Source organism: Coregonus clupeaformis, unplaced genomic scaffold (assembly GCF_020615455.1).
Source record: "Coregonus clupeaformis isolate EN_2021a unplaced genomic scaffold, ASM2061545v1 scaf0216, whole genome shotgun sequence".
In the NCBI taxonomy this organism is placed as follows: domain Eukaryota; kingdom Metazoa; phylum Chordata; class Actinopteri; order Salmoniformes; family Salmonidae; genus Coregonus; species Coregonus clupeaformis.
In genome coordinates this window covers 98,008-113,972 of record NW_025533671.1, presented here as the reverse complement: position 1 = coordinate 113,972, position 15,965 = coordinate 98,008, and the positions used below count along the sequence as shown (strand labels likewise).

Below are 15,965 nucleotides of genomic sequence, written 5' to 3'. Positions count from 1 at the left end.
GGCCTCATGGGTGGAATGTTATTCATATTTTTCATAATTGTATAATTCATAAACATACTTTTTTTTTTATCCGCTCAAAATCTGGTGTTTCTGTGTCAAACGGTTTTGATATATTTCAGTCTTCTGTGATGTATATAGAGTGTACTATTGGGATGTAAACTAAAAATTGTATACAGTTGAAGTCGGATGTTTACATACACCTTAGCCAAATACATTTAAACTCAGTTTTTCATAATTCCTGACATTTAATCCTCGTTCAAATTCCCTGTCTTAGGTCAGTTAGGATCACCACTTTATTTTAAGAATGTGAAATGTCAGAATAATAGTAGAGAGAATGATTTATTTCAGCTTTTATTTCTTTCATCACATTCCCAGTGGGTCAGAAGTTTACATACACTCAATTAGTATTTGGTAGCGTTGCCTTTAAATTGTTTAACTTTGGTCAAATGTTTCGGGTAGCCTTCCACAAGCTTCCCACAATAAGTTGGGTGAATTTTGGCCCATTCCTCCTGACAGAGCTGGTGTAATTGAGTCAGGTTTGTAGGCCTACTTGCTCGCACATGCTTTTTCAGTTCTGCCCACACATTTTCTTTAGGATTGAGGTCGGGGCTTTGTGATGGCCACTCCAGTACCTTGACTTTGTTGTCCTTAAGCCATTTTGCCACAACTTTGGAAGTATGCTTGGGGTCATTGTCCATTTGGAAGACCCATTTGCGACCAAGCTTTAACTTCCTGACTGATGTCTTGAGATGTTGCTTCAATATATCCACATAATTTTCCTTCCTCATGATTCCATCTATTTTGTGAAGTGCACCAGTCCCTCCTGCAGCAAAGAACCCCCACAGCATGATGCTGCCACCCCCGTGCTTCATGGTTGGGATGGTGTTCTTCGGCTTGCAAGCAACCTCCTTTTTCTTCCAAACATAACGATGGTCATTATGGCCAAACAGTTCTATTTTTATTTCATCAGACCAGAGGACATTTCTCCAAAAAGTAAGATCTTTGTCTCCATGTGAATTTGCAAACCGTAGTCTGGCTTTTTTATGGCGGTTTTGGAGCAGTGGCTTCTTCCTTGCTGAGCGGCCTTTCAGGTTATGTCGATATAAGACTTGTTTTACTGTGGATATAGATACTTTTGTACCTGTTTCCTCCAGCATCTTCACAAGGTCATTTGCTGTTGTTCTGGGATTGATTTGCACTTTTCGCACCAAAGTACGTTCATCTCTAGGAGACAGAACGCGTCTCCTTCCTGAGCGGTATGACGGCTGCGTGGTCCCATGGTGTTTATACTTGCGTACTATTGTTTGTACAGATGAACGTGGTACCTTCAGGCGTTTGGAAATTGCTCCCAAGGATGAACCAGATTTGTCGAGGTCTACAATTTCTTTCTGAGGTCTTGGCTGATTTCTTTTGATTTTCCCATGATGTCAAGCAAAGATGCATTGAGTTTGAAGGTAGGCCTTGAAATACATCCACATGTACATCTTCAATTGACTCAAATGATGTCAATTAGCCTATCAGAAGCTTCTAAAGCCATGACATCAATTTCTGTAAGCTGTTTAAAGGCACAGTCAACTTAGTGTATGTAAACTTCTCACCCACTGGAATTGTGATACAGTGAATTATAAGTGAAATAATCTGTCTGTAAACAATTGTTGGAAAAATTACTTGTGTCATGCACAAAGTAGATGTCCTAACCGACTTGCCAAAACTATAGTTTGTTAACTAGACATTTGTGGAGTGGTTGAAAAACAAGTTTTAAATGACTCCAACCTAAGTGTATGTAAACTTCCGACTTCAACTGTACATTTCAACTCTATATCTGACATTCTTTCTGTTGCTGTAATAGGCTACATGCACGATGCATTGCCTGCTAACATTCTCAGCCAGCCAATGATTCACAGTGTAAACAACCACCAAACCGAATGGTAGCTATCTCGTAACGATAAACTCTACAGTCAAACAAACTAAATGGTATCTATCTCGTGCAGAAAAGGTCTACGGTCAAACAAACTGAATGGCTGTTATGCTGTGACGATAAGATCTATAGTCAAACAAACTGAATGCTAGCTATCTCGTAATAAGCTCTAGAGTAAAACAAACTGAATGGTAGCTATCTCGTGACGATAAACTCTACAGTCAAACAAACTGAATGGTAGCTATCTCGTGACGTTAAGCTCTACAGTCAAACAAACTGAATGGCAGCTATCTCGTGATGATAACCTCTATAGTCAAATAAACTGAATTTCAGCTATTGCATGACGTTATGCACTACAGTCAAACAAACTGAATGGCAGCTATCTCGTAATAAGCTCTAGAGTCAAACAAACTGAATGGTAGCTATCTCGTGACGATAAACTCTACAGTCAAACAAACTGAATGGTAGCTATCTCGTAATAAGCTCTACAGTCAAACAAACTGAATGGTAGCTATCTCGTGACGATAAACTCTACAGTCAAACAAACTGAATGGTAGCTATCTCGTGACGATAAACTCTACAGTCAAACAAACTGAATGGTAGCTATCTCGTAATAAGCTCTACAGTCAAACAAACTGAATTGTAGCTATCTCGTAATAAGCTCTACAGTCAAATAAACTGAATGGTAGCTATCTCGTGACGTTAAGCTCTACAGTCAAACAAACAGAATTGTAGCTATCTCATGATGATGAGCGCTACAGTCAAACAAACTGAATGGTAGCTATCTCGTGACGATACACTCTATAGTCAAATAAACTGAATTTCAGCTATTGCATGACGATAAACTCTACAGTCAAACAAACTGAATGGTAGCTATCTCGTGACGATAATCTCCACAGTCAAACAAACTGAATCGTAGCTACAATATCTTGTGATCATAAGTCAAACAAATTGTGTTTCAGTGGTATATTTTTTTCTACATGATTTTTAGCCACCTTGTGAAATGCAGACCTTCAGGTTAGACAGGAGACTGCACTGACAGTGCTAGACCAGTGTAGGGTGGTGAAGGGAGGACGGCTAATAATAATCGGCAAATGGAATAAATGGAACAATGTGTTTGATACCGTTCAATTTATTCAATTCCAGCCATTACTATGAGCACTTCCTCCTATTTAAAGCGAGGATATTATTATATTAGGACTGTCTTACGCTGTCCAGCCATTGTGAGAAAGAATTTAGAGACGTCAGATGACGTTTCTGTGATACATGCTATCAGGCATCAGATTATATCATACAATAGGAAAAGCATGCACACATCTTAGATCATTCATGTGTGTGGGAATCATTCACACATCTTAGATAATTCATGAGTGTAGTAATCATTCACAAATCTTAGACAATTCATGAATCATTAGCTAATAATGAGAAAGAAAAGAAAAGGCCTATACTGGATCAGTGTGAGGGTTGGTCTTTTCATTAGACTCATAATGAGGCTAACCATGTTGGTGGATACAATATTAGACTCATAATGAGGCTAACCATGTTGGTGGATACCAGATTAGACTCATAATGAGGCTAACCATGTTGGTGGATACCAGATTAGACTCATAATGAGGCTAACCATGTTGGTGGATACCAGATTAGACTCATAATGAGGCTAACCATGTTGATGGATACAATATTAGACTCATAATGAGGCTAACCATGTTGAAGGATACCAGATTAGACTCATAATGAGGCTAACCATGTTGGTGGATACCAGATTAGACTCATAATGAGGCTAACCATGTTGATGGATACAATATTAGACTCATAATGAGGCTAACCATGTTGAAGGATACCAGATTAGACTCATAATGATGCTAACCATGTTGAAGGATACCAGATTAGACTCATAATGAGGCTAACCATGTTGAAGGATACCAGATTAGACTCATAATGAGGCTAACCATGTTGAAGGATACCAGATTAGACTCATAATGAGGCTAACCATGTTGAAGGATACCAGATTAGACTCATAATGAGGCTAACCATGTTAAAGGATACCAGATTAGACTCATAATGAGGCTAACCATGTTGAAGGATACCAGATTAGACTCATAATGAGGCTAACCATGTTGATGGATTCCAGATTAGACTCATAATGAGGCTAACCATGTTGATGGATACAAGATTAAACTCATAATGAGGCTAACCATGTTGAAGGATACAAGATTAGACTCATATTGAGGCTAACCATGTTGAAGGATACCAGATTAGACTCATAATGAGGCTAACCATGTTGATGGATTCCAGATTAGACTCATGAGGCTAACCATGTTGATGGATTCCAGATTAGACTCATAATGAGGCTCACCATGTTGATGGATTCCAGATTAGACTTCTACAGCTAATGTACATGCCGTCATGAAATGGATTAGTGCAATCCCTACCCTTGTAATGAAAGTAGGCTTTACGGATGACATGCACAGGAGAGAGACATTATTAGCACATATCACTAGCTTGAGGATGTGCAGAAAGGAAGCTTTTAAGGTTCATTTGATTTAATTTCTAAATACATGTTGCTTGAAATAAAGTTGCAGTTTGTTTGCTTCATCATCCTGGTATAATTATATATTTTTCACCAACCCTCCAGCCAACCACCTTATAAAAGATCCAACAACAACAGGAGTTCGTAAAAAGTCAAAACTTGTATTGTGCAGACAATAAATAGGGCTTACAAAGGGACGGTTGTATAACATGGTGTCCAGACCGACATGGTTGCCTCTTACCAACAGCATAATAATATAATAATAATCATCATCATCATCATCATCATCATCATCATCATAAATTAACAGGTTGATATGAAACTCCCTGCAGTCCAGCCCAGAGAGACAGATGCCTGGGTGCTGGGGGGAGAATAGCATTTAGGGTCGCAAAATTCTCCCGATTCCCGGAATCCTCCAGCCGGGACTTCTGGAAAACCTGGGAATTTGGGGAAATTTACCGGACATTTTGCAACCCAACTAGCGTTACTGGAGAGGAGAGGACAGGGCTCGTTGGTCACATGCACCACACCTCTCCACACCTCTCCACATCTCTCCTCATCTCTCCACATCTCTCCACATCTCTCCACATCTCTCCTCATTTCTCCACATCTCTCCACATTTCTCCACATCTCACCACATCTCTCCACATCTCTCCACATCTCACCACATCTCTCCTCATCTCTCCACATCTCTCTACATCTCTCCACATCTCTCCACATCTCACCACATCTCTCCTCATCTCTCCACATCTCTCCACATCTCTCCACATCTCACCACATCTCACCACATCTCTCCTCATCTCTCCACATCTCTCCTCATCTCTCCACATCTCTCCACATCTCACCACATCTCTCCTCATCTCTCCACATCTCTCCACATCTCTCCTCATCTCTCCACATCTCTCCTCATCTCACCACATCTCTCCACATCTCTCCACATCTCTCCTCATCTCACCACATCTCTCCTCATCTCTCATTTTACATTTACATTTACGTCATTTAGCAGACGCTCTTATCCAGAGCGACTTACAAATTGGTGCTTTCACCTTATGATAGCCAGTGGGACAACCACTTTACAATAGATCTCTCCACATCTCTCCTAATTTCTCCACATCTCACCACATCTCTCCACATCTCTCCTCATCTTTCCACATCTCTCCTCTGCCAGCGTCTACAAGGCCATCATTCGTAAATGCTTTCAAAGAGTCTGTTATTTAAAAAAAAATCTCTGTTAGTATGGCAGATGTGACCTGGCATCTTCTGTCCTCTGACATAGAGATGACCTCCTCAAGGTCTGTGTTCCTATGAGCCCTTGTCAAAAGTAGTGCACTATGTAGGGAATAGGGTGCCATTTGGGACGTAACCTGGCGTCTCCTCCATCCCTTGACTTGTAGAAACAAGGTTATAAGATAAAATGTTCCTCTGAAGGAGAAGAGATGTTCCCTCTGAGCAGGTTGGAGGTAGCCTGGTGGAACAAGCCTGATCTCTGTCTCTGAGCTGGTTGGAGGTAGCCTGGTGGAACAAGCCCCATCTCTGTCTCTGAGCTGGTTGGAGGTAGCCTGGTGGAACAAGCCCCATCTCTGTCTCTGAGCTGGTTGGAGGTAGCCTGGTGGAACAAGCCCCATCTCTGTCTCTGAGCTGGTTGGAGGTAGCCTGGTGGAACAAGCCCCATCTCTGTCTCTGAGCTGGTTGGAGGTAGCCTGGTGGAACAAGCCCCATCCCTGTCTCTGAGCTGGTTGGAGGTAGCCTGGTGGAACAAGCCCCATCTCTGTCTCTGAGCTGGTTGGAGGTAGCCTGGTGGAACAAGCCCCATCTCTGTCTCTGAGCTGGTTGGAGGTAGCCTGGTGGAACAAGCCCCATCTCTGTCTCTGAGCTGGTTGGAGGTAGCCTGGTGGAACAAGCCCCATCTCTGTCTCTGAGCTGGTTCGAGGTAGCCTGGTGGAACAAGCCTGATCTCTGCCTTCACCATTCTGTTTCACTCCACGTATCATTCTAACCTTTCTACAATAAATGAGGGTTTTGGAATAAGCCCGAAAAATGGTTGGTCCAATCAGCATCCTCTCAGAAATGGTGGGTGGGTTTAGGGCAATAACCCACATGGGCATACTGCAATCCTTGAAGGTAATTCGCTGATGAGTAAGTTTTGAATACTGCACCTCAGTACAGACATGGGCTCAAACTGCGTCGATGAGGAGGAATGCCAGAGTGATATGTGAAGTGAAATAGAATGGTGACCCAGCAATCAGGCTGGTTCCACTGGGAACCAATCCAAAAGATTCAACTCCACTACGAAATAAGATGACCAGCACTCACAGACAACATGATTTCTATCAGTTTATTCCATACCAGCAGTTTTGAGACTGTAATGTTTCCTCCTTTTTAATCTTTTTCTAGCCTAGTGGTTAAGAGCATTGGGCCAGTAACTGAAAGGTTGCTGGTTCTAATCCCCGAGCCGACTAGGTGAAACATATGTCTGTGCCCTTGAGCAAGGCACTTCATCCCAATTGCTCCTGTAAGTCGCTCTGGATAAGAGCGTCTGTTAAATGACTAAAAATGTAAATGTCTTAAGATGCTTCTTAACCTTTATGTTCGCATTCTTATCTTTAATTATTTATTGTTGTTGCATTGTTGAGAAGGAACCTGCAGTAAGCGTATGGTTGGATGATTTAAATCATCCGTATCCCGTACACACGACGAATAAAACGTGAAAATAACACGAAGAGAAATTCTTAGCAACATTTGTTGCAATAAAGTTGTCTATTCTGATTCTTTCCCACTGCTGGCATGGAGTGACCTGGTGAGTGCTGCCGTCTTCTTCATTCATCTGTTTCTCATTGTATGACATCCAGGAGACAGCACACGTTGACTGTTAATAGTTCCTTTAAGTGTTTATCAGTCTGATGTTTCCTGTGATCTATCCTGGGCTCCAGCTCCACATGCTTAGCCTCTATGGTGACACACAGAGAGACAGACAGCTCCTCCACGTTGGTAGAGAGACAGACAGAAATCTGTAGGTCGAACAACCCGGGAACAGGAGACTGGACCTGGGAACAGGAGACTGTCACATGGTCTTCACTGACCGCACAGCTGCTTCTTCACAGAAGAAACTACCTCTACACTACGGTCGATGGAACCTATAGACAGGAGAGAGAGAGAGAGAGAGAGAGAGAGAGAGAGAGAGAGAGAGAGAGAGAGAGAGAGAGGAGAGAGGGGGAGAGAGAGAGAGGAGAGAGGGGAGAGAGGAGAGAGGGAGAGAGAGAGAGAGAGGGGGAGAGAGAGGGGGAGAGAGAGAGAGAGAGAGAGAGAGAGAGAGAGAGAGAGAGAGAGAGAGAGAGAGAGAGAGAGAGAGAGAGAGAGAGAGGGGGAGAGAGAGAGAGAGAGAGAGAGAGGGGGAGAGAGCACAGTCAGTGTTAGAGGAAATGATAACTTCCCAGAACTTCATCAATCAGAGATCTATTAATAACTGAATGGACGGACGATGCGAGTGCTCTGTCTGAACCATCTATTAATAGAGCTATATATCGAATAGCTATGTCCTCTGAGTGCTAGACAGGAACTGTGCTGAATGGTTAGGTAAGACACAGTCCTTTGTGGCGCTGGCAGAGCTTTATAACTGTGTCAGACGGGAGGGGGGGTCTGGCGTCAGCAGAGCAGAGGAGAGGAGAGGAGAGCAAGGCTCTGGCTAAATGTGTCCTCCTCTCCCTGGTTCTGTGTGATTCAGCAAAACGTACTGCTAAATCCGACCTTCATTCTAGCAGTCAGGGGAGCTAGTGGACTGGAGCTGCAGTGCCTCCAGCTAAATCTGGCCAGAACAAAACAGTAATGTCCCCCAGCTGAAATAGCTGCAGGCTTATTAATGCAGAATAGTATGCTCAGGTCTGTACAGTGCATGTACTCACACTGGCTAGGTTACATTAGTTTGTCTATTACCTGAGACACACTGACCAAAGCACACACACTTACCTTGTCAGGTGCTTGCTGGAATTGTGAACCTCCATCTCATTGCTCTTGAACTCATTCAGCTCCTTCCGTATTGCTGCCTGGAGAACACAACAACAATGTCAATGACAACAACAGAACAGTCAACAACAATAACAACAACAACAGCACAGTCAACAGCAATAACATAGTCAACCACAATAACAACAACATCAGTCAACAACAATAACAGTGAAAAAATGAGTGTGAAAAAAGGAGCTGATGCAGTCACTCTGTCACCATGATGAACACAAAGCCTGCTACTGTGTGTTTGTGTGTGTGTGTGTGTGTGAGTGTGTGTGTGTGTGTGTGTGTGTGTGTGTGTGTGTGTGTGTGTGTGTGTGTGTGTGTGTGTGTGTGTGTGTGTGTGTGTGTGTGTGTGGACGTGTTTGACTGCGCGTGAGAGTTGAGCTGACCTTGTCTGAAGCAGACAGCCTGGTCCAGGGTTTGTCTGCCCTGCGGTCGTAGTCCTGAGCCTTGGCCACCTCAACATAGTCACTGAAACGAATCAGTATCTTCCTTTCCCTCAACTCATCTACTGTGGGACGCTGGTTCAACTTCCTGTTGAGTCTCTGTTTGATCTCTCTCCTCTCCTCCTGCTCTGACTGGTCGTTCCTCTCTGAAGATGAAACAGGAAGAACAACACATTTAAAAACAACATTGACCTGTGACCTGTGTGTAACACCTTGTTGCCATAGTTATGTCATAGTTATGATGATCTGGTGTCAGTCCTGACATGACTGTAGACTAATTAAAATGTGTGTGTGTGTGTGTGTGTGTGTGTGTGTTTGGGAGAAATGTGAGCTGGGCATGCAGATTGAAGCCTAATAGGATTTAATCTATCTTTATTAGACGTTAGGGTTAGGGTTAGAGTTAGGGTTAGGGTTAGGGTTAGAGTTAAGGTTAGGGTTTGAGTTAGGATTTGAGACGGGCATAAGCATCTGCCTCTGGTGCCAAAGGTTGCAAGTTCGAATCCAGTGATAGAAAGTTGTTTTTGTTTTAAGCCTATCCCAAACCTTAACCACTACCTTAACCATTCTGAGTTAATGCCTAACCTTAACCATTCTGAGTTAATGCCTAACCTTAAGATTACGGAGTTAATGCATAAACTTGACCCTACCTTCAAAATTCAGAGTTAATGCCTAAACACTTCGAAATACATTTTCATATTATATTAATAATAATATGAATATAGACTGTATTATATAACATAGTAGATTACTATTTTTTGTTTAGGAGTTTTAGGGACAAAAGCCCTCCAGGATTAAAACTGATATTAAAGCTCTTTATTTTTTTTTTGTGCAAAAAAGATCGAATGATATAATGTGTTAGAATGTCCCTTCCTTTCTCTAAACCAGTAGTGAAGAGAGCTGGCACAAAATACACATTCCATATAGATTTAGGCAATGGGATATCTTTCTGCATAATGTGCCAAATAAAACTATTTTTTTGATCATTTGAAATACTATTTATCGATAGTAGCCTAATGTTCGACAATAGGGATATTTATTTGTCAAATGTTTTTAAATCAGGATATGTAGATAGATGCATTTTAAGAAACCTGCAGTATAAAACTGCAATTTTTCAAGTTCAATGTAACTTGTGTCTTCATCACCATGGCAATAAATGTAACAATAATAATTGAATCATGTCGCAGTCGCACTGAAGCGGTTGGTATGATCAGTTATAAACTATGTAGGAGATATGCTAATAACACTCACGTTTGAGGATGTTCCGACTCTCCAGCTCCTCCACCGCGGGTCTCTGGCTCAGCCGCCTGCGGAAAAACACCAGAATGATGTTCTGAACCATGTTGTTGTTGTTGTTGTCTGATTTTCCGCTTCTCGTCCTCTGGTAACAGTCTCTGACAGACTGACAGACAGACAGACAGACAGACCGTTTCTACAAGCAGCAGCAGCAGCAGTCAGGATGTCTGAGTCGGAGTGTGGAGATCCACGATCTACATTTCCTAGTGTCCCATCTGGAGTTTACTAGGAACCCTCTTCTGTGACTGAACCGAGAGCGCCTCCACATCGGGGTAGAAGGCAAAGGTGCGTGGTTTATCACGCTACAAACACAAAGTCCCTTATACAGAATATCTATCCAGTTTTTAAAAAATATTTCAGAAGATCCGCTGTGCAGGATAAAATAGCCTGGATAGTGTCAGCGCGACGGGAATGTAAAAGGATGAATCTGTAGCCTATAAGATCCCGTACTGCACAGCAGTGAGTGCTCTACTCTACTCTACTCTGCTGTCAGTAATGTATTCTGCCTGGCTACTGACGCGACGCTGCTGTCCACTGTGGTGTGGTGCTGGAGAGCTCTCTCCTTTCACTACAGCGCAGGAGGAGGGGAGGGGTGTTGCTACGTAGATAGGAAATTCCCACTCACGCTCCAAACGGTGCAAGCCTTGAAAACTGCAGCAGTCAGGGATTCAGCAGGCAGGCAGACTCCCCTCCCCTCCTCTCCTCTCCTCTCCTCTCCTCTCCTCTCCTCTCCTCTCCTCTCCTCTCCTCTCCTCTCCTCTCCTCTCCTCTCCTCTCCTTCCTCTCTTCTCTCCTCCCTTCCCCTCCTCTCCTCCTCCTCATCCCCTCACCTCCTCTCCCCTACTCTCCTCTCCTTTCTCCTTCCTCTCCTCTCCTCTCCTCTCCCTTCCCTTCCACTCACCTCCTCTCCTTTCGCCTCCTCTCCTTTTCTTCTCCTCTCCCCTCCTCCCCTCTCCTCTCCTCTCCACTTCTCCTCTCCCCTCTCCTTTCTCTCCTCTCCTCTCCCCTCAGTTTCTCTCCTCTCCTCTCCCCTCAGTTTCTCTCCTCTCCTCTCCTCTCCTCTCCTCTCCTCTCCTCTGCCCTCCTCTCCCCTCCTCTCCTCTTCTCTCCTCTCCCTTCCCTTCCTCTCCTCTCTTCTCCACTCCCCTCCTCTCCTTTCGCCTCCTCTCCTCTCCTCTTCTTCTCCTCTCCTCTCCTCTCCTCTCCTCTCCTCTCCTCTCTTCTCCTCTCCTCTGCCCTCCTCTCCCCTCCTCTCCTCTTCTCTCCTCTCCCTTCCCTTCCTCTCCTCTCTTCTCCACTCCGCTCCTCTCCTTTCGCCTCCTCTCCTCTCCTCTCCTCTCCTCTCCTCTCCTCTCCTCTCCTCTCCTCTCCTCTGCCCTCTCCCCTCCTCTCCTCTTCTTTCTCCTTCCTCTCCTCTCCTCTCCCTTCCCTTCCTCTCCTCTCTTCTCCACTCCCCTCCTCTCCTTTCGCCTCCTCTCCTCTCCTCTTCTTCTCCTCTCCCCTCCTCCCCTCTCCTCACCTCTCAACTCCTCTCCCCTCCTCTCCTCTCCTTTCTCCTTCCTCTCCTCTCCCCTCAGTTCCTCTCCTCTCCTCTCCTCTCCTCTCCTCTCCTCTCCTCTCCTCTCTCCTCTCCTCTCCCTCCCTCTACTCACCTCTCAACTCCTCTCCCCTCCCATCCTCTCCTCTCCCCTCCTCCCCTCTCCTCTCCTCGCCTCTCCTCTCTTCTCTTCTCCTCTCCTCTCTTCTCCTCTTCTCTCCCTTCCCCTCCTCTCCCCTCTTCTCCACTCCCCTCCTCTCCTTTCGCCTCCTCTCCTCTCCTCTCCTCTCCTCTCCTCTCCTCTCCTCTCCTCTCCTCTCCTCTCCTCTCCTCTCCTCTCCTCTCCTCTCCTCTCCTTCCTCTCTTCTCTCCTCCCTTCCCCTCCTCTCCTCCTCCTCATCCCCTCACCTCCTCTCCCCTACTCTCCTCTCCTTTCTCCTTCCTCTCCTCTCCTCTCCTCTCCTCTCCTCTCCTCTCCTCTCCTCTCCTCTCCTCTCCTCTCCTCTCCTCTCCTCTCCTCTCCTCTCCCTTCCCATCCACTCACCTCCTCTCCTTTCGCCTCCTCTCCTCTTCTTCTCCTCTCCCCTCCTCCCCTCTTCTCTCCTCTCCACTTCTCCTCTCCCCTCCTCTCCTCTCCTTTCTCTCCTCTCCTCTCGCCTCAGTTGCTCTCCTCTCCTCTCCTCTCCTCTCCTCTCCCCTCCTCTCCTCTTCTTCCTCTCCTCTCCTCTCCTCTCCTCTCCTCTCCTCTTCTCTCCCTTCCCCTCCTCTCCTTTCGCCTCCACTCCTCTCGTCTCCCCTCCTCTCCCCTCCTCTCCCTCCTCTCATCTCTCCTTCCTCTCCTCTCCTCTCCTCTCCACACACACACACACACACACACACACACACACACACACACAGACACACACACACACACACACACACACACACACACACACACACACACACACGTAGCAGGCTTTGTGTTCATCATGGTGACAGAGTGACTGCATCAGCTCCTTTTTTCACACTCTCTACATAAAACTAGTTTCTATATATAGAACAGAACTGCTAATTATAACATTACAGATCTAAATAAAACCAGTCTATATCAAACACAGTGTCTGTCCCTGTCCTGTCCTGGTAGAGAGCGGTATCCCTGGGGCACACCAGGATGCGTCCCAAATGGCCCTATGGGCCCTGCTCAAAAGTAGTGCACTATGAAATAATAGGGTGCCATTTTGGACGCAAGCCCAGTCAATATAAAGCCCAGTCTATATTACTTTTACATTTACATTTACGTCATAAAGTCCAGTCTGTATAAAGTCCAGTCTGTATAAAGTCCAGTCTGTATAAAGTCCAGTCTATATAAAGTCCAGTCTATATAAAGTCCAGTCTATATAAAGTCCAGTCTGTATAAAGTCCAGTCTGTATAAAGCCCAGTCTATATAAAGTCCAGTCTATATAAAGTCCAGTCTGTATAAAGTCCAGTCTATATAAAGTCCAGTCTGTATAAAGTCCAGTCTATATAAAGTCCAGTCTGTATAAAGTCCAGTCTATATAAAGTCCAGTCTGTATAAAGTCCAGTCTATATAAAGTCCAGTCTATATAAAGTCCAGTCTATATAAAGTCCAGTCTATATAAAGCCCAGTCTATATAAAGTCCAGTCTGTATAAAGTCCAGTCTGTATAAAGCCCAGTCTATATAAAGTCCAGTCTATATAAAGTCCAGTCTATATAAAGTCCAGTCTATATAAAGCCCAGTCTATATAAAGTCCAGTCTATATAATGTCCAGTCTATATAAAGTCCAGTCTATATAAAGTCCAGTCTATATGGAGACAGGTAGAGCAAGACAGCAGGGGTACTGAACTAAAATACATCAGACATTTTCAGCTGTGACGAGGACACTGCATGGTAAGGACCACTGAGAAGTCTACACACACTCTGCACTGGGAGGGAGGGAGGTTTCCACGTGCTTACTGGGGCATGGTCTAACAACAATACAGAAATTAGAATCATCCAGAAAGCATGCTTATAGGGAAGGACATTCAACAAGCACAGCACTTACAAAAATGACTGATGATTGGCTGAGAGAAATTGATAATAAAAATATTGTGGGGGGCTGTTTTGTTAGACTTCAGTGCAGCTTTTGACATTATCGATCATAGTCTGCTGCTGGAAAAACATTTACATTTACATTTTAGTCATTTAGCAGACACTCTCATCCAGAGCAATTTACAGTTAGTGAGTGCATACATTTTTCATACTGGCCCACCGTGGGAATTGAACCCACAACCCTGGCATTACAAGCGCCATGCTCTACCAACTGAGCTACAGGAGGTTATGGCTTTACACCCCCTGCTATATTGTGGATAAAGAGTTACCTGTCTAACAGAACACAGAGGGTGTTCTTTAATGGAAGCCTCTCCAACATAATCCAGGTAGAATCAGGAATTCCCCAGGGCAGCTGTCTAGGCCCCTTACTTTTTTCAATCTTTACTAACGACATGCCACTGGCATCTAGTAGAGCCAGTGTGTCTATGTATGCGGATGACTATACACTATATACGTCAGCTACTACAGCGACTGAAATGACTTCAACACTTAACAAAGAGCTGCAGTTAGTTTCAGAATGGGTGGCAAAGAATAAGTTAGTCCTAAATATTTCTAAAACTAAAAGCATTGTATTTGGGACAAATCATTCACTAAACCCTAAACCTCAATTAAATCTTGTAATAAATAATGTGGAAATTGAGCAAGATGAGGTGACAAAACTGCTTGGAATAACCCTGGATTGTAAACTGTCATAGTCAAAACATGTTGATACAACAGTAGCTAAGATGGGGAGAAGTCTGTCCATAACAAAGCGCTGCTCTACCTTCTTAACAACACTATCACCAAGGCAGGTCCTACAGGCCCTAGTTTTGTCGTACCTGGACTACTGTTCAGTCGTGTGGTCAGGTGACACAAAAAGGGACTCAGGAAAATTGCAATTGGCTCAGAACAGGGCAGCACGACTGGCCCTTGGATGTACACGGAGAGCTCAAAGTGGAGGAGAGATGGACTTCATCACTACTTGTATTTATGAGAGGTATTGACATGTTGAATGCACCGAGCTGTCTGTTTTTAAACGACTAGCACACAGCCCGGACACCCATGCATACCCCACAAGACATGCCACCAGAGGTCTCTTCACAGTCCCCAAGTCCAGAACAGACTATGGGAGGCGCACAGTACTACATAGAGCCATGACTACATGGAACTCTATTCCCCATCAGGTAACTGATGCAAAATTAGATTTAAAAAACAGATACAAATACACTTTATGGAACAGCGGGGACTGTGAAGCAACACAAACATAGGCACAGACACATGCATACACACACACACAATAACATACGCACTATACACACACGTACACATGGATTTTGTACTGTAGATATGTGGTAGTACCAATACTAGCCTAGGACCTAACCCCAACACTAGCTTAGAACCTAACCCCAACACTAGCTTAGAACCTAACCCCAACACTATCCTAGGACCTAACCCAAACACTATCCTAGGACCTAACCCCAACACTATCCTAGGACCTAACCCCAACACTATCCTAGGACCTAACCCCAACACTATCCTAGGACCTAACTAACCCCAACACTATCCTAGGACCTAACTAACCCCAATACTATCCTAGGACCTAACCCCAACACTATCCTAGGACCTAACTAACCCCAACACTATCCTAGGACCTAACTAACCCCAACACTATCCTAGGACCTAACCCCAACACTATCCTAGGACCTAACCCCAACACTATCCTAGGACCTAACTAACCCCAACACTATCCTAGGACCTAACTAACCCCAACACTAGCCTAGGACCTAACCCCCAACACTATCCTAGGACCTAACCCCAACACTATCCTAGGACCTAACTAACCCCAACACTATCCTAGGACCTAACCCCCAACACTATCCTAGGACCTAACCCCAACACTATCCTAGGACCTAACTAACCCCAACACTATCCTAGGACCTAACCCCAACACTATCCTAGGACCTAACTAACCCCAACACTATCCTAGGACCTAACCCCAACACTAGCCTAGGACCTAACCCCAACACTATCCTAGGACCTAACCCCAACACTATCCTAGGACCTAACCCCCAACACTATCCTAGGACCTAACTAACCCCAACACTAGACTAGGACCTAACCCCAACACTAACCTAGGACCTAACCCCAACACTAGCCTAGGACCTA

At 44.5% G+C, this 15,965-nt stretch overlaps 1 protein-coding gene across 1 annotated transcript in view; it reads right to left on the bottom strand.

The window, feature by feature from the left end:
• Nucleotides 1-6,943: 6,943 nt before the first annotated feature.
• The window catches only part of LOC121577852 (phosphatase and actin regulator 3-like), a 66,838-nt gene continuing 57,816 nt past the window's right edge, over nt 6,944-15,965 (bottom strand). The window contains exons 9-12 of the mRNA XM_045214209.1: nt 10,148-10,203; nt 8,843-9,045; nt 8,412-8,488; nt 6,944-7,582 (exon numbers count right to left, since the gene is read on the bottom strand). Coding sequence (XP_045070144.1) covers nt 7,567-7,582; nt 8,412-8,488; nt 8,843-9,045; nt 10,148-10,203 — 352 coding nt within the window. The 3' untranslated portion in view covers nt 6,944-7,566. The remainder of the gene's footprint in view (nt 7,583-8,411; nt 8,489-8,842; nt 9,046-10,147; nt 10,204-15,965) is intronic.